Here is a 17,826-nt window from a genome sequence, read left to right on the forward strand (position 1 = left end):
TCATCATCATCATCATCGCTCTGTTTCCTTCTAAGCTGATGAGATTTTTTTCGACCTTTTATGTAATATTTGGAAGTGTCTGTTTTTCTTTTCTCTTTGCAGGACAACCATGAATTGCATCTGCTTCTTCGTATGCTTTCACTGGGGCACGGAGCCTGGGACATGATAGACAGTCAGGTGTTCAGGGAGCCCAAGCTGGTGAGTCACAGCAGGGCGGTGGGATGTCGCTGGGAGCATGAGGGGGCAGCACACTTATCACTCACATTACTGGTATTGCGGAGTATATCTAGTTTTCTTGTGTCTGCCCCCCATCCACCCAAAAGGGGCAAATAAAGACCCAAATTATTACAAAATGTCCAATATATAGCGGGAAAACCTGGCCAGAAACAAAGCGTGTTTGTAATAGTTTACCCTCCGCACACATTGAAGCTGTTTTTTCTTTCTTACTTCCTTTTCCTTTCCTTCTTTGCCTTCCTTTCTTCCCTCTTTGCCTTCCTTTTCCTTTCCTTTTTTGCCTTCCTTTCTTCCCTCTCTTACTTCCTCCCTTCCCTTCCTCACTTCCTTTCTTCCCTCTTTGCCTTCCTTGCCTCCCTTCCTTTCTTTCTTTCTTTCCCCCCTTCCTTTCCTTTCTTCCCTTCCTTACTTTCCTTTCTTCCTTTCCTCTTTGCCTTCCTTGCCTCCCTTTTTTTCTTTGCCTCCCTCTTTTGCTTTCCTTTCCTCCCTTCCTTTCTTTCTTTTCCTCCCTTCTTTGCCTCCCTCTTTGCATTCCTTGCCTCCCTCCCTTCCTTTCTTTCCTGCCTTCCCTTCCTCACTTCTTTTCTTCCCTCTTTTCTTTCCTTGCCTCCCTTCCGTTCTTCCCTCTTTGCCTTCCTTTCCTCCCTTCTTTCCTTTCTTACTTTCCTCACTTTCTTCTTTGCCTTCCTTGCCTCCTTTTTTTCTTTTCCTACCTTCCTTTCTTTGCCTCCCTCTTTTGCTTTCTTTTCTTTCCTTTCCTCCCTTCCTTTCTTTGCCTCCCTCGCCTCCCTTCCGTTCTTTCTTTCCTCCCTTCCGTTCTTCCCTCCTTGCCTTCCTTTCTTCCTTCTTTGCCTTCCGTTCTTCCCTCTTTGCCTCCCTTTCTTCCCTCTTTGCCTTCCTTTCTTCCCTTTTTGCCTTCCTTTCTTCCCTCTTTGCCTTCCTTTCTTCCCTCTTTGCCTTCCTTTCTTCCCTTCCTTACTTTCCTTTCTTTTCTCCCTTTCTTTCCTTTCCTCCCTCTTTCTCCATTTCTAACCAGTGTATTATTCCTTCCTCCAGGACTCGGAGCTGATCACCAGGTTCTTACCTCTCCTGATGTCCTTGGTGGTAGATGACTACACGTTCAATGTAGAACACAAGTTGCCCACAGAAGAGAAGGTGCCGGTCACGTACCCCAATACCCTGCCGGATGCCTTCACCAAGTGAGTGGGGGGCCGGGTCCTAGGGACGTCGCATCATCACTTTGTCATTTACTTGTTATTATAAGTCCCCCCTGTTCTCGGGAATGGAGGGATTTGTAATGTCACCTTTTCCTGCTTGTTACCTCGGCTCGCTGCCTTCTCCGCAGTATGAGGGGGGCCGGTTTCCTCGGCATGGTGCACTATGGTAATGCACGGTCAGAAGTGGGGGGGGCTTCAGTGCACTTGGTGTCCCTATATCTGTAGTATGGATCTTGCTGCTCAGTTTTTGGTGACCGTTGTGTTGTCCGTCTGTCAGGTTCCTGCAGGAGAACAGAATCGCCTGCGATGGTCGGACTCTACTACCTGCTCCACATCACAAAGCAGAGGAATAAGAACTCGCTGCTCCGCCTGCTGCCCGCCGTCAGTAAGTGCAGCCGTTACCACGTGTGATCTGGTGCTTTACAGTCAGCTGCACGGAAGCGCTTACAGCCCAGGGTCTGTGTGAAAACGCAGAAGTGACCGGCGCTGGACAGGGAAAGATCCGCATTGTGTGAAGACTCTGCGGCACTCGCCTCCCGATGCAGAAGTGATCAACCGCAGACAACCGGTCAGCAGGACGTAGCACTGTAAAGTAAAGCCGAGGCCTTGATGGCGCTGATCAATCTGTGCTTATTGAATAATCTTCCTCCAAAGTTTCATCTGATGATGTCTTCTGTGCATCGGGGCTAGACTTGGGGGTTGTTGTCGTCTTCTCCTGCCTCTTCTTCTTCTACAGGTCACCGATAATTCGGTCACCTGCCTCCTTTTTGGAATTCTGCACCGCTGCCGCCATCAATGCTGTGGGCGGCGCGCGTGCAGTGTGATTATACATCCTGTCTGCTAATAACATGGTGCTGCAGGAGGCGCATGCACAGATTGAGATTTAAGCTCCATGACCTCTTCATTAAGCCGAAGTCTCGATCTGCGCCTGCGCTGCCTCTTGTGCCATTTTATTGAAGATCATTTGTGGAATCGTACTGTGTGCACACACACGATCGTTCATAAAATGTCACCCGAAGGCGGTGCATGCGCAGATTGAGATTTTGTCTCAATGCCGAGATCATGGAGCTAAGATCTTGATCCGCACATGCACTGCCTGTGGCGCCATTTTATTGAAGACCGTCTGAGGAATTGCACTGTGCGCACCCACACGATCGTACATAAAATGTCACCCGAGGCGGCGCATGCGCAGATCGAGATTTTGTCTCAATGCAGAGATCATGGAGCTAAAATGTTGATCCGCACATGCACTGCCTGTGGCGCCATTTTATTGAAGACCGTCTGTGGAATCGCACTGTGTGCACACACACGATCGTCCATAAAATGTTACCCAAGGCGGCGCATGCGCAGATCGAGATTTTGTCTCAATGCAGAGATCATGGAGCTAAAATCTTCATCCGCATATGCACTGCCTGTGGCGCCATTTTATTGAAGACCATCTGTGGAATCGCATTATGCGCACCCACACGATCGTACATAAAATGTCACCCGAGGCGGCGCATGCGCAGATCGAGATTTTGTCTCAATGCAGAGATCATGGAGCTAAAATGTTGATCCGCACATGCACTGCCTGTGGCGCCATTTTATTGAAGACCGTCTGAGGAATCCCACTGCTTATGCGTCGCATATCACCCCAGTGATGGCGGCAGCAGTGCAGAATTTCAAAAAGGAGGCAGATCACTAAATCAGTGATTAGAAGAAGAAATCGAGGGGGTAGGCGCAGGGGCCTAGAAGACAACCCACCCCCACCCCGTTTCACACATCCGGCATTTTGCCAGATTGCCAGATCCGTCACACTCCAAAACAGTGCCATTGCACTGTAATACTCTGTACTGGAGAGTGACGGATCCGGCAATCCGGTGAAATGCCGGATGTGTGAAACGGCCCCAAGTTCCTTAAGATGGACACACAGCACCTCTCTCCTTGTGAGTCGCTGCACTGACAATACGTTCTTGTTTCCAGAGGAGACGTACAATGACACGGCCTTCACTGACATCTTCCTGCACCTCTTCACCAGTAACCTGACGCTGCTGTCTGAGGAGTTCGTCTCAGAGGACTTCTGCTCTCACATATTTGATGGCTTCTTCCTCGTCGCTCTCACCAAGTAAGTGCCCGATATTATTGCCCGGTGCAGACCCCGCAGCCGCCGTCACTCCGCGGAGCTAAGGGTAGGATATGGAAATGTATAAATTGACACCTGGGCATTGCCAATACCCCCCCCCCCAGTGTAATGTGTCCATACAAAGTCCGCAGGGATTGGATTGATAACAGACTTGGTGACACCCAGTTGTCAATTAATTCGTATATTTCCAGGAGGAATAACCAAGGAACAGCTCAATGTGAAGTTGTAGACAAAGATGATCTAGCGTTGCTGCTTTATGGGGATGCCAGTATTTATTAGACTGGACGGGTTCTCTTTAAAGAAAGAAACATAAGTAATGACACCCCCCCCCCACAAGTCGGATGTCGTGATTTTATCGTCAGATCTGGCAATGTCAATAGTCCTTCTCCTGTGTACCCAACACGGCAAACACCGCATGACGTTGCCTTCCTTCTGGACGGAAAATATCTCGAGCAGAGTCAATGTTTGCCCGGGGTTCTGATAACTTCGGGTCGGGCCGTTTCCATCAGGCAGCGCAGGTATTTCAGGAGAGGTCACGCCGCTGAGGACGGCTGACGTGGCGCCTGAAACATCGACTACTATGGGAGGGTTATGGAGATGACCTGTGCTGCGCTGCTAAAAGGGGAGGGGGAGAGGGGAGGTGGGGTTGGGGGAGAGGGGAGGGGGGGTTGGGGGAGAGGGGAGGAGGGGGGGGGGTTCGGGGAGGTGGGAGGGGGGGGGGGTTCGGGGAGGTGGGAGGGGGGGGGGTTCGGGGAGAGGGGAGGGGGAGGGGGGGGGTTGGGGGAAAAAAAAAAACAAACTTATTACCTGAATACTATTTAAAAAAAAAAAATATCTGCAGAAAGGAAAATATTCACAGACACGTCCTCCGGCTGCTGCTTCACCTCCACCACAAAGTGGCACCTTCCAAGCTGGAGTCTTTACAGAAGGCCCTGGAACCGACCAAAACAGTAAGTAGGGGGGTAGAGGATCCATTACTAGAATGTAGGAATCGCCTCTTTTCATGTGCGCCCTTCTCTTACAGAGCGGAGATCCAGTGAAGGAGCTGTATACCCAGCTGAGTGACAAGCTCCAGCAGAAGAAGCCCAGTCCCCCCGCCACCGAGCCGGAGCCCGCAGCCATGGAGCTGCCGCTGCACAACATGCCCACGCCTCCGGTGGTATAAAGCGGGCACGATTACTGTATAGTGACGGACAATGCTCGGGGGCCAAAACCGTGTGTGATACAGAGCAGACGTGGGCTTCTATATCATGAGTGAAGGGAACACGGAGCTAACAGCCGGGACCCTGCGGGAGGCTCCATTTGGCTAAATCTTTCCCGCCTGCTCCTGGTCTGATAGGGTAGAAATAGCCGGGTAGGAGTCCGCACAGAACACGCGGCTGCTTCCGGTCAAAATATAGTTTTTATTTTTACCAAATTAAAATAAACATTTTTACAATTCAATGTATCAGAATGTTTAAAAAAAAAAGCAGCCGCGTATCTTCCAGCAAGTCCGATAGATCTAGGGCGTAGTAATGCCGCAATCCCTGTGCTGTTTACACTCAGAGGACCTTATTAAAGGGGACGGTATGATGAGTACATTGCTGTAACGTATCCGTATCATACCCGGATAATTCAGGGTCAGATTTGTGGTATATCCCTGCAACAGATGGAGATGAGAATTTTACTTTGCTACTACAGGGAAAAATCCAGAGAGAAAATTTGCAGCATTTCCACGACGTGTGGACAAGTTATTAAAGAGGTTGTCCACCACTTGGGCAACTTATTCTTTAATGAAATAAATGGCTTACACTCGCCTCCCAGACTCGCATCCATCCCAGCTCTGTCGGCATCGCATGTACTGGGACTTGCGTCCACTAATACACTCATTCAATCACACTTCCCCTGGAGAAAAGAGCCTTACAGGGGAGTTGTGAGCACTGTGGTCTATTAGCTTCAGAGGCAGACGCAGAACGTCACAAGAGCCCCGGTACACATGGTGCCGACAGTTGGAATGAATACTTTTGTGGGAGGCGAGTGTAAGCGGCTTTTCTTTACAGCAGGGCACTGTCGTGCAAGTAGTGAACAATCCCTTTTCTGTTGGAAGTTCTGCAGGCGACTGTCCTGATTTGCAATAGTATCGATGTGAATGTAAAATTCTCATCCAAATCCTGTTTATCGTTTCCTGCAATAATGGTCTTCTCTGATTGTTACAGTTTTGATCCATTTTCCCCTTTATTTGATGCAGATTTGAAGCGGGTTTACATTTTTGTTGAAGGGGCCAAGACGCTCCAGTCATCGCTGCGGACCCCTCGTTCTGCGGATTGTGAGGTCAAGCAATACCTTTAAACCCCTCTGACTGGCTCATTTAGTAGAGACCCCGGGTTGCATGGAAAGTGGCATCTCCTTGTGTTCCTTTATTCTCTGTGTTACGTATATGCTGTATCGTGGTCCTAACTTCAGAAAAATGGTGCACCCTTCCCCGCCAACTAAAAAAAAAAAAAAGTGAACAGATCCTAGCCCGGTGGGGAGTGCAGCTCCGGTAGAGCAAGCAGAGGTAGAAGGATAATACTGTCTGTAGGAATCATCATATAGGCTCCAGGATCAGCAGGAATGGGCGCGGGCCGGTAGATTTAGACACCCCAGCGCCATGGACCCTCATTCATGTGTATAAACCTCAATAAAATACTGCACGGATGTAAGGACAGAAGAGGAATGTAGGTAATCATATTAGTACTATTATTATACTGAGGTGTGCTGCAGTATAAAGCATGGAGTATAGCGGAGATGGATACTGGCCCATTTACAGTCTATACACTAGTCCTCATCATAGTCTTCCTCGGTTAGTAATATTTTGGGAACGTCTGCCGGAATTTCCTGCTCCTCATATTTACCCTGGAATGAAATGGACAGATCCACAATCCTCTGCGGAGGACCTGCACTGAGACTTGGGGTGTCTCCAGCACCGGAGAACCTCAGGGCAGATTCTGAGGAACCAGCTGGAACATCATCTTGACTGTATAACATGGAGGCCTTCTTCAGCATGCTCTTACTAAAGGTAGGTCCTCGAGGTGTACATGCGTCCAATACCCGGAGGGCGTTCTTTCCGGGTGCACCTCCATTATTGCTCCCCGGCCTCGTCCAGTCTATGCTGTTGTCGGGGGTGAACTCGAACTTGAGTTTGGGGATGAAGACCGCGTCTTCATCTGTGCTTCTCGTCAGCACCAGGACTCCTTGGCTTTGTCTTACCACGTCATAGCTTCCTGACCAGTGATGTCCTCTCAGATCCTGGCTTCCCGTTTTGGAGGCATTTTGTTCATCCGGAGGGAGATCGGGCCCTGATATGACGCTGCATCCATCGCCGTCTGCTGAATTGGACGCTGAGACATTCTCACCTTCTAGTGACGCAGGTTGTGACTTCTGGTCACTGGTACCAGTATCTTCCGGCCGGACAAGACTGGACTCATCACTTTGATGACTGCTGGTGGCTGTGGTTGGTTCTCCATCTGGAGCTGGTCTATATAACCCATCCACCACATTCTCAGGACTGCTCGGTTGGGCAGGTGGACCTTCATCGTGGCCGCTTGTCACTCCATGGTTGTCTTTCTGATGATATGAAGGTTGTGACTCCGTGTAGCCTTCCTGTTCTTGGACACCTCCAGTCGGCGGAGAATTAGAGTCGAACGCTAGCCTTCCCCTCTCTTCCTCATCGATCTGCCCGGCCGTTGCTGGGAGGTTAGCCGGGTGTGAGGACTTCTCATTGTCTTGTGTGTTGGTGTCTTCCAAGCCACCAGCGCCGTCCTGGACTGTCTGACCAGAGGTCCTGGCATCATGTGGACCATCTCCAGGTTGGGCATTGTCACTTCTGGATTCATCACCATCTTGGTCATCCAGGAGCAGTTGCTTCATCCGGTGACACAATTCGTGGCCTCTGGGGTCAACATCATCCGACTGCAGAATCTTCACCGCTCCTGAGGGGTTAATATTCTCCCTGGAGGGGAAATATACACGAGATGATCTACAGTGTATATACCGGCATCATAAAATATGGCGTCCCGCACGCTCACCGTCTGCTGCCGATCCCCGTCCTCTTCCTTGAAGATCTCGGTAATGAATTCTTCCCACTGCGAGGCGGCGGCTTGTTTCTGGAGGTCTGATGAAGAGTTGGGGTCTGTTTTACGCCTCCTGAATCCACAAAAAACAAGAACATAGAGATACGATGGTGTTCAGTGACTGGTAGAGCAAAAAATTCCATGTATATAGGCCTGGCCTTGCTCGCTATGAAGGCAACGTTTCGTGTTATCATAATTCCAGTAGGGTTGTATGGACGGGCGGCGACACGTCCCGGATTTATGTTACATGGAGTCTCACGGGCACAATCCAATACAATGAGACCTTGTGGCCAAAGTCATCGTGGAGCCCGACCGCTATGTAAAGGGTTAATAACTTATCCAAAGGGCAATGTATTAATCACTTAAGGGCGCCTTCACACATGCAGCCCAGCTCAGGGTACTGCGCCCGTCTGAGCGGGGATCGCCCTGAACCCGCAGCTCAGTAGAGAATGTAATATGGGGGTACTGCGCCCGTCTGAGCGGGGATTGCCCTGAACTGCAGCTCGGCAGAGAATGTAATATGGGGGCACTGCGCCCGTCTGAGCGGGGATCACCCTGAACCCGCAGCTCGGCGGAAAACCTATAAGACGCTTGATAAAGCTTTTCATTTACACAAATTTTCCGCTGGAAATGAATCTATTCACACAGTGCTGCTGTCAAAACCGCATAAAAGATGGAAAATGAGTGTCACGAACCACCGGGGGGGTCACTCAGAAATCCCCCGCGCTGGCTACCAGTACGTCACAATCGGGGGGTAGCAAGGGGCGGTCACCCCTCCTTTATACCTCCCGACCGACAGACAGAGCACGTGACGCGCTCTCTAGCGCCCCTCTTATAGTCAGGCCAATTATGGAATTGCCCGACAATAAGCAAGGAGGCCGCTATACTACTTATGCCGATTATTGAAGGGTCCCCGGTGAGAGGAGGGTATATATTCCCCCGACCTCCGCGGGCGGAATATATAATATCTTCCCGAATCTCACTGGCCTCCCCACAATAATCCTTGGCACAACTCGCTGCCACCAACCGATTTACGGTAACTATTAGCCGAACACACAGACGTGGGATTCAAGATCGAGATAACAGAACAGCCCAAGATTAATTATATAATTTAATCGCCTAAAGCACACTAGAAACTACAATATACACAATAGGGAATCTACAGAATATACATATGTCAGAGTACAGTTACAGATAAAGCATGGGTTACAAACAGGTATACAATTACATCAGTTACCTTGTGTGTCTGGCCACAGGGGGGCACTGTAGACCAGGTTTCCAGGAACTCCCTCACAGGTCTTTCCCAACCAGGCCCCCGAGCAGAAGAACACTGGAAAATGGCCGAAGTAGGGTTATCAACCTGGGCAAATCCAGGTCCCCTCCTACCTTAGTGACCTCACAGGGAGCACTGCTCCACCCCTGGCTGGAGTTATGGACAAATTCACAACATGGAATATGGGCCATAACTTGGCCTGGGAGCGTCGTAGGCGGACGCCAATGCTCTCATTGTGACAGTTATGAATTTAGCTACAGAACGAGGGGACTCATGACCTGTCTACGAGTTCCCATATGGCTGATATCACGCCTGGGGTATTTCCCAATGTGCTGCTCCCATAAAAAGGGGGTGCCGGCATCGTCCACATGCGGAGACACCATTTTTATGGTTGCCATATTTATCGGAAATATGGCTTGCGAGATATGAACCATTTTTTACTGGAGTCGTTCTGTCTGGCTATTTCCATAGCCTTGCTAACTAGCTAGCAGCTCCTACTACAGGGTGACGGCAGGGAGTCATCCTGTGTCCATTGTCCTAAAGCCACCTAATTTCCATATCACAGGACATGGCCATGGGATTTGTTGCTAAACCAGTTGTGTGAAGGAAAGGGGGGGTGACACCAGGAGAGGGCTTCCTGACATACTTGAATATCATGATTTATCGTCATATCTCCGGATTTACCTCACACCTCCCCCCTTTTGAGGGCGCTAGGGGGCAGCACACTCCGGTGTTCCCCCGTGCGCCCGTCCGCGACCTCTCCTTGTCGGGACAGCCCGTCTGCGTTACCGTGGTCACGGCCCCTTTTGTGGCGAATGGTGAAGTTGTATTGCTGGAGCGCAAGGCTCCATCGCAACAATCGCCCATTCGTCCCAGAGACGGTGTGCAACCAGCTGAGGGGATTGTGGTCCGTCTCCACGATGAAGTGGCGCCCGTATAGATAGGGTTGCAGACGCTGCAGGGCCCACACTATGGCCAGGCACTCCTTCTCCATCGTGGAATAGGCAACTTCCCTTGGTAACAGCTTCCTGCTCAGGTACAAGACTGGGTGCTCTTGGCTCGCAGAGTCCACCTGGCTGAGCACCGCACCGAGGCCGAAGTCACTGGCGTCGGTCTGTACTACAAACGGCCGCGTGAAGTCGGCTGCCTGTAGCACGGGCGGGCTGGACAGGGCGTCCTTTAGGGCCCGGAAGGCTGTCTCGCAGTCCATTGTCCAATCGACTGCAGAGGGCAGCTTCTTCTTGGTGAGGTCCGTCAAGGGCTTTGCCAGGCTACTATAGCATGGAACAAACCTCCTATAGTACCCAGCGGTCCCCAAGAAGGACATCACCTGCTTCTTGGTCCTGGGGGTGGGCCAGGATGCGATGGCCTCCACTTTCTCAGGCTCGGGCTTCAGCGTTCCCCCACCTACCCGGTGACCGAGGTACTGGACCTCGCTCATGGCCAGCTGACACTTTCCCGGCTTGATGGTCAAACCTGCCCGGTGGATCCGCCTGAGCACCTGTGCTAGATGCTCTAGGTGGTCCTCCCAGGTGGGACTGAAGACGGCAATGTCATCCAGGTACGCGGCCGCGTACCCTTCAAGTCCCTTGAGCAGGGTGTTGACCATCCGCTGGAAAGTGGCAGGGGCATTCCTCATCCCGAATGGCATCACCGTGGACTCGTACAGTCCAAATGGGGTAATAAAGGCAGAGCGTTCCCTGGCCTTGCGAGTCAGGGGGATCTGCCAATATCCCCGGCTCAGATCCATGATGATCAGGTACTGAGCCCCGGCCAACTGATCGAGCAGGTCATCGATGCGTGGCATTGGGTATGCATCGGCGACCGTGACCGCATTGAGCCCCCTGTAGTCCACGCAGAACCGAGTGGTTCGGTCCTTCTTAGGGACGAGGACTACAGGCGAGGCCCAAGCGCTGTTGGATGCCTGGATCACCCCCAGCTTCAGCATCTCGTCAATCTCCTGGCGCATGTGTTGCTGCACCTCCAGGGAGACCCGATATGCTGAACGCCGGATCGGGGGATGATCCCCAGTGTCCACGTGATGGACAGCCAAGTCAGTCCTTCCGGGCTGGTTGGTAAACAACCCCCGGAAGGGGAGTAGGGCGGCCCACAGCTGGGACCGTTGGTCCTCCAAGAGCTGGTGGCCAACCTCCACATCCTCAATGGATCCGCCTGCCCTAACCTGGGCTAGCATATCCAAGAGGGTCTCCGCTTCTCCCTCCTCGGGCAGGTTGCACACGGGGAGCGCACATGCCTCCCGCTCATGATGTGCCTTCATCATGTTCACATGGAAGGGCTTCCGCCTTCCACGGGCAGGGTCCAGGGTGACCAGGTACGTCACAGGGTTGAGCTGCTGGTACACGAGGTATGGGCCTTCCCAGGCTGCCTGAAGCTTGTCCTGTGGTACGGGGACCAGTACCCACACCTTTTGACCCACTTGGTAGGTCCTCTCACAAGCGTTCTGGTCGTACCAACGCTTCTGATCGGCCTGGGCTTGAGCCATATTGTCGTGTACCAGTTGCGTCAAGGCCTGCATTTTGTCCCGGAAGCGCATGACATACTCGATAACCGACACTCCAGGGGTGGCCAAATCCCCTTCCCAAGCCTCTTTCACCAGAGCCAGGGGGCCCCGCACACGTCGCCCGTACAGGAGCTCAAACGGTGAGAATCCTGTTGAGGCCTGTGGAACCTCCCGGTAAGCAAATAACAGGTGTGGGAGATACCGCTCCCAGTCACGCCCATGGGAGTCGACCAACATCTTAAGCATCTGCTTTAAGGTGCCATTGAACCGCTCGCACAGGCCATTAGTCTGTGGATGGTACGGGCTGGCCACCAGATGTCGCACCTGGACTTGCTTACAGAGGGCCTCCATCAGCTGGGACATGAATTGGGTCCCCCGGTCAGTGAGCATTTCCTGGGGAAAACCCACTCGGGAGAAAATCTCCAGCAATGCGGTGGCCACCTTGTCAGCCCGAATGGACGACAAGGCCACTGCTTCTGGGTACCGGGTGGCATAGTCCACTACCGTCAGTATGAAGCGTTTCCCGGAGCTGCTGGGGATGGCCAGCGGGCCGACCAGATCCACAGCCACCCTCCTGAAAGGCTCATCGATGATTGGCAGAGATACTAGTGGGGCTTTGGGGCGTGGCCCCGCCTTCCCCACTCTCTGACAGGTTTCACACGAACGGCAGTAGGCAGCCACATCGGCCCCCATTTTTGGCCAGTAGAAATGCTGGTTTAACCTGGCCTTGGTCTTAGCGATCCCTAGGTGTCCGGCCATCGGAATCTCATGTGCGATCCGCAACAACTCCGTCCGGAACGGATAGGGTACCACCAACTGTCGGTCCCTGGGCCACGCCTCCGGTGAACCCTGCTGGACCGTGGCCCGGTACAGCCGTCCTTGGTCCCAGACCACTCGCTCCGGGTCCGAGTCCGAGGGAGGCTGTGCCGCCTGCTCCTTAAGAGCTTTCAGGCTGACGTCAGCTTCTAACGCTGCCTGAAACCCCTGACTAGATGTGGCCAGAATCGACGAGACTGTCACATCTTCGGTCAGTACCCCGGGACCTGTGTCCTGGCCTCCACCTGACTCGGCTGCCACTTGGTCAGAAGGGGAAGAGCTATCGGACCTCCGGGAGGCCCCTTGGCTTCCAGCACTCCCACTGCGGGTGACAGCGGCCACAGCCGCTGCGACCGTGGGTCGTGCCTGCTCCTCCTCCGTTCCTGACCAAGTCGCCGGTTCAGGCAGACCTACCTGGCTTCCTGACACCCCGGTTGTGGGGGAACCATGCACCGAGATCTTACCTGGGAGCACTTCCGCTCCTGGACCGGCCCCAATCTCACCTGCCTGTTCCCCTCCTGCAGCAACAGAACCCCGCTGTGAAATCTCTGGGGACCCCACATTTGCTGTGGTAGCCCCCACCCCACACACTGGTCCTCCCCCTGCAGCACCCTGCTCTCTGCTTATCCCTGCAGAGGGCAACAGATCCCAGCTCACAGGCTGGTTACTTGTAGAGGCATTGTCACACCTTTCTCTGACCCCCTCCCCTGTCACAGCTGCAGCTGAGTGTGTGTCTATGCAAGCAGAAATATCAGAGTTCACTCCCTCCTCCCTTACATCATTCATAGATAACACATTAACATTGTTAGGAGTCATGTCAGTACGGGCTGAAGGTTCAGCCCTTGGGGGGGGCCCAAACTGGGAGGTTATCTGCCCCAAATCTGTCCCAAGTAGCACGTTTGCAGGGATCCGATCAGTTACCCCCACCTCCCTCACCCCTCGCCCTGCGCCCCAGTCCACATAAATGTCAGCAACAGGCAGCGCCGGGTCAGTGCCTCCAATCCCGGAGACAGCGAGGGTTTTTCCAGGGATCAAGTCTTGGGGGGACACCATCTCAGGCCGCACCAGAGTCACCTCCGAGGCGCTGTCTCGCAGTCCTATGGTCACAGACTGGCCGACGGTGACAGGTTGGAAGCTGTCCAGGGACCTACCACCACCCCCACCCACACAATACACCTTGGGCGGCCCTTGGGACGGGGACGGAGCCGGGGCCTTGGGACGCTGAGGGCACATGGCCTTGAAGTGTCCAGGTAGGTTGCACTGGTGGCACCGTCTTGGTTCTGCCACGGGCCTGGAGAGGGGAGTTGAGGGGGACACCCCCTGCAGTCTAGGGGCAGGTGGGGCAGTCGCAGAGTTCATCTTACCCCCTCTCCAGGTGCTGCTGGTGGCTGCTCTCCTGGCTTCAGGAGCCAGATTGTTGGTGTAGTCATCTGCCAGGGCAGCTGTAGCCGTGGATCCCTTTGGCTTCTGGTCTCGGATGAACTGGCGGAGATCCTCAGGGCAGTTCCACAAGAGTTGCTCCGTGATGAACAAGTCCAGGATCTCCGGTCCGGTGGAAAGCTGCAGGCCTTGGGTCCAGTGGTCGGCAGCTCGGGCAAGTGCCCGCCGGTGGTCAGCCCAGGAGTCCTTTGGTCCCTTCTGCAGCGTCCGGAACTTCTTGCGGTAGGACTCCGGGGTGAGGTTGTACTGTTGGATCAGGGCCCGCTTGATGGTGTCGTAGCCCTGATCCGCCTCAGCAGGCAAGTCCCCAAGGATATCCAGGGCCTTACCCCTTAAACGGGGGGTCAGGTATTTGGCCCACTGGTCCTTGTTCAGATGATGCTGCAAGCAAGTCCGTTCAAAAGCAGTCAAGAAAGAGTCCAAGTCTCCATCCTTCTCCAGCACTGGGAAGTCCTCAACACGGACCTTTGGAAGTTTGGTGTCTGGAAGGTCACGGGTGGCTGATGAGGGCCGGAGCTGAGCTAGCTGCAGCTGGTAGTTACGCTCTGCCTGGCGCTCTTCACGCGCTGCTTGCCGCTCACGCTCGGCCATGAGTTCCTTGTAGCCCTCCCGGTCTCCAGCCTGGCGTAGGGCCATAGCCATTTGAAGAAGGCTATCCGAGCCTCCCAGGCTCGGTGGAATGGCACGTGGTGATCTGCGGCCCGCTGCGGAGCCTGGTGCTTCACTGTCCATTGCAGAGCGGAGGGCTGGCGTCTGGCTCGTTGAGGACCCTTGGGCGAGCTGCTCCTCATCTTGTCCAGCAGTGCCCGGTTGTGCAATGTCCTCTGCAGAGCTGTTTTCTGGCGTCGAGCTCCTGGAGGACTCGTGGACAACCTCCTCATCGTCTCTGGCCTGAGCATCGGCCCTCGTGGACAACCTCCTCATCGTCTCTGGCCTGAGCATCGGCCATTCCTTTGGCTTTGCTCCTGGTGCTCTCAGCCATTCTTGCAGACTTTTGGTCACTGACACAGAACTGACACCTGATGCCTCCACACACCTTACAGTATCTGCACTCTGACACTCTAGTGTTGGTCTGGTCTGAAGACCCCAGCAGCCACAGCTGCTGCAGGCAGTCTTTAGTGTCTGGGAGTATGGGTCTCACACTCACACACACTATTATCTCGATCCCACCGCTTGCCACCAATATGTCACAAACCACCGGGGGGGTCACTCAGAAATCCCCCGCGCTGGCTACCAGTACGTCACAATCGGGGGGTAGCAAGGGGGGGTCACCCCTCCTTTATACCTCCCGACCGACAGACAGAGCACGTGACGCGCTCTCTAGCGCCCCTCTTATAGTCAGGCCAATTATGGAATTGCCCGACCATAAGCAAGGAGGCCGCTATACTACTTATGCCGATTATTGAAGGGTCCCCGGTGAGAGTAGGGTATATATTCCCCCGACCTCCGCGGGCGGAATATATAATATCTTCCCGAATCTCACTGGCCTCCCCACAATAATCCTTGGCACAACTCGCTGCCACCAACCGCTTCACGGTAACTATTAGCCGAACACACAGACGTGGGATTCAAGATCGAGATAACAGAACAGCCCAAGATTAATTATATAATTTAATCGCCTAAAGCACACTAGAAACTACAATATACACAATAGGGAATCTACAGAATATACATATGTCAGAGTACAGTTACAGATAAAGCATGGTTTACAACAGGTATGCAAGTCAATCAGTTACCTTGTGCGTCTGGCCACAGGGGGGCGCTGTAGACCAGGTTTCCAGGAACTCCCTCACAGGTCTTTCCCAACCAGGCCCCCGAGCAGAAGAACACTGGAAAATGGCCGAAGTAGGGTTATCAACCTGGGCAATCCAGGTCCCCTCCTACCTTAGTGACCTCACAGGGAAGCACTGCCACTCCCCCTGCATGGATCAGAATTATCCAGCAAAGGGGATATTGGCCATAACTTTGCCTGGGAGCGTCGTAGGCGGACGCCAATGCTCTCATTGTGACAGTTATGAATTTAGCTACAGAACGAGGGGACTCATGACCTGTCTACGAGTTCCCATATGGCTGATATCACGCCTGGGGCATTTCCCGATGTCCTGCTCCCATAAAAAGGGTGTGCCGGCATCATCCACATGCGGAGACACCATTTTTATGGTTGCCATATTTATCGGAAATATGGCTTGCGAGATATGAACCATTTTTTACTGGAGTCGTTCTGTCTGGCTATTTCCATAGCCTTGCTAACTAGCTAGCAGCTCCTACTACAGGGTGACGGCAGGGAGTCATCCTGTGTCCATTGTCCTAAAGCCACCTAATTTCCATATCACAGGACATGGCCATGGGATTTGTTGCTAAACCAGTTGTGTGAAGGAAAGGGGGGGTGACACCAGGAGAGGGCTTCCTGACATACTTGAATATCATGATTTATCGTCATATCTCCGGATTTACCTCACAATGAGCAATTCCGCAGGACCTCAATTTCCTCCTGATACATTCTCCATTACAGGCCTGAGGACTGGAGCAGGCGGCTGTAAAGGGTCTCCGCTTAATCATGGGACCACTGAGATCTAAGCGCTGGTGAGAATCTATTCACAGGACCAGGTGAATCAATCGTGTCATTACTCTGCGGTCACTGGACGAGAGCCCCGAATTCCTCCGCCTACCCAACTGCACCCCAACGTCATACCTCCGCCTACCCAACTGCACCCCAACGTCATACCTCCGCCTACCCAACTGCATCCCAACGTCATACCTCCGCCTACCCAACTGCACCCCAACGTCATACCTCCGCCTACCCAACTGCGTCCCAACGTCATACCTCCGTCTACCCAACTGCATCCCAACGTCATACCTCCGCCTACCCAACTGCATCCCAACGTCATACCTCCGCCTACCCAACTGCATCCCAACGTCATACCTCCGCCTACCCAACTGCATCCCAACGTCATACCTCCGCCTACCCAACTGCGCCCCAACGTCATACCTCCGCCTACCCAACTGCGTCCCAATGTCATACCTCCGCCTACCCAACTGCACCCCAACGTCATACCTCCGCCTACCCAACTGCGTCCCAACGTCATACCTCCGCCTACCCAACTGCATCCCAACGTCATACCTCCGCCTACCCAACTGCATCCCAACGTCATACCTCCGCCTACCCAACTGCATCCCAACGTCATACCTCCGCCTACCCAACTGCATCCCAACGTCATACCTCCGCCTACCCAACTGCACCCCAACGGCACAGGCAAGGCCGGCTAATCAAATGAACAGCCACGGCTGGTGCTCGGCTGGATGCGGTTTGTACAGATTACAGACGTGACCGCTGGACAGAACGCAGCACAGTCGCACTTCCAGTACAGACCTGTTCCCCTCTGACCCGCACCTGAAACATGAAGCCGAGAGGCAGGTGTCAAACTCTTCACTTTTTCAGGGTCCAAAAGTTTCAACCTTTGCAAGAAAAATATAAATAAAAAGTTCATTAATGCGTCATTGTAGGAAGAGAGTCAGGAAGACTGAGCAGGAGTAAGCATCTCTATATAGCGGGGGGATTAGGAGATTTAGGGTTCGCTTACATCTGCGTATAAATACACTAATTTTTTAAATGTTTTTAAAAAATTGCAGTGCACTCACCCCAATGTTAAGATTCAGCTGTGCTACATCTATGTTGCATCTCAGACAATGGGATACATTTTGCTTCCTAGTGTCTGATGTCTGTACACACAGCGGCGCTTGATACAACGGTGGGGGGCGAATTATGATTTAATGATGCAAATTTGGCCTTCCTGAGTGTGAGAAAGGCGGGTGAGGAGCAGAAGTGGTACCGTGTCACCCCGATATCACCCTGGATGGATACAGGGAGGTCGCAGGTTAGGGATTCCTCCCCGGAGTCACTGGGTGAAGCAGATGACAGCAGTGATGGAGGGGCCGGGAGCCGGGACCTCTCACACAGGATTATTTCGTAACGCTGGTTTGTATGATTGGGGCAGAGCCAGAATGTGCAATCAGCGAGGCAAAAGCCACAGAATGGCCTCCTGACATCCTCTGTGCTGCTGAAAGTCCCATGCCATTATTAGTGCTGGTAATCTTATGTAAGGAGTAGGGAC

The 17,826-nt window shown here is 53.1% G+C and overlaps 2 protein-coding genes and 1 long non-coding RNA gene across 3 annotated transcripts; 2 read left to right on the forward strand and 1 right to left on the reverse strand.

The window, feature by feature from the left end:
• Positions 1–107: 107 nt before the first annotated feature.
• LOC142260434 (uncharacterized) lies at positions 108–1,759 on the forward strand. The gene is made up of 3 exons (XR_012728650.1): positions 108–198; positions 1,291–1,433; positions 1,729–1,759. It is a non-coding gene; the product is annotated as an uncharacterized LOC142260434 (long non-coding RNA).
• On the forward strand, positions 1,758–5,016 carry LOC142260433 (negative elongation factor B-like). Its single transcript, XM_075331910.1, has 4 exons — positions 1,758–1,836; positions 3,414–3,555; positions 4,415–4,523; positions 4,598–5,016. Exons 1-4 carry the CDS (start codon positions 1,758–1,760, stop codon positions 4,736–4,738), a joined length of 471 nt encoding a protein of 156 aa, XP_075188025.1. The 3' UTR covers positions 4,739–5,016.
• Positions 4,967–17,170, reverse strand: LOC142260432 (uncharacterized; the record flags this gene model as incomplete). The annotated part of the gene is made up of 3 exons (XM_075331909.1): positions 4,967–7,543; positions 7,620–7,737; positions 17,106–17,170. Coding segments are annotated over 3 exons (1,357 nt in total), but the record flags the coding sequence as incomplete, so codon positions are not given.
• Positions 17,171–17,826: the final 656 nt, after the last annotated feature.

The sequence above is a fragment of the Anomaloglossus baeobatrachus genome, unplaced genomic scaffold, assembly GCF_048569485.1.
Source record: "Anomaloglossus baeobatrachus isolate aAnoBae1 unplaced genomic scaffold, aAnoBae1.hap1 Scaffold_1034, whole genome shotgun sequence".
Lineage (NCBI taxonomy): Eukaryota > Metazoa > Chordata > Amphibia > Anura > Aromobatidae > Anomaloglossus > Anomaloglossus baeobatrachus.

Excerpts from the sequence above, each read along its gene's own strand:
- LOC142260433 (XM_075331910.1), top strand. The coding sequence starts at position 1,758 with ATGGTCGGACTCTACTACCTGCTCCACATCACAAAGCAGAGGAATAAG. Across the intron at positions 1,837-3,413 it reads CCGCCTGCTGCCCGCCGTCA|AGGAGACGTACAATGACACG; the intron begins GTAAGTGCAGCC and ends TCTTGTTTCCAG. Across the intron at positions 3,556-4,414 it reads TTCCTCGTCGCTCTCACCAA|AAAGGAAAATATTCACAGAC; the intron begins GTAAGTGCCCGA and ends AAATATCTGCAG.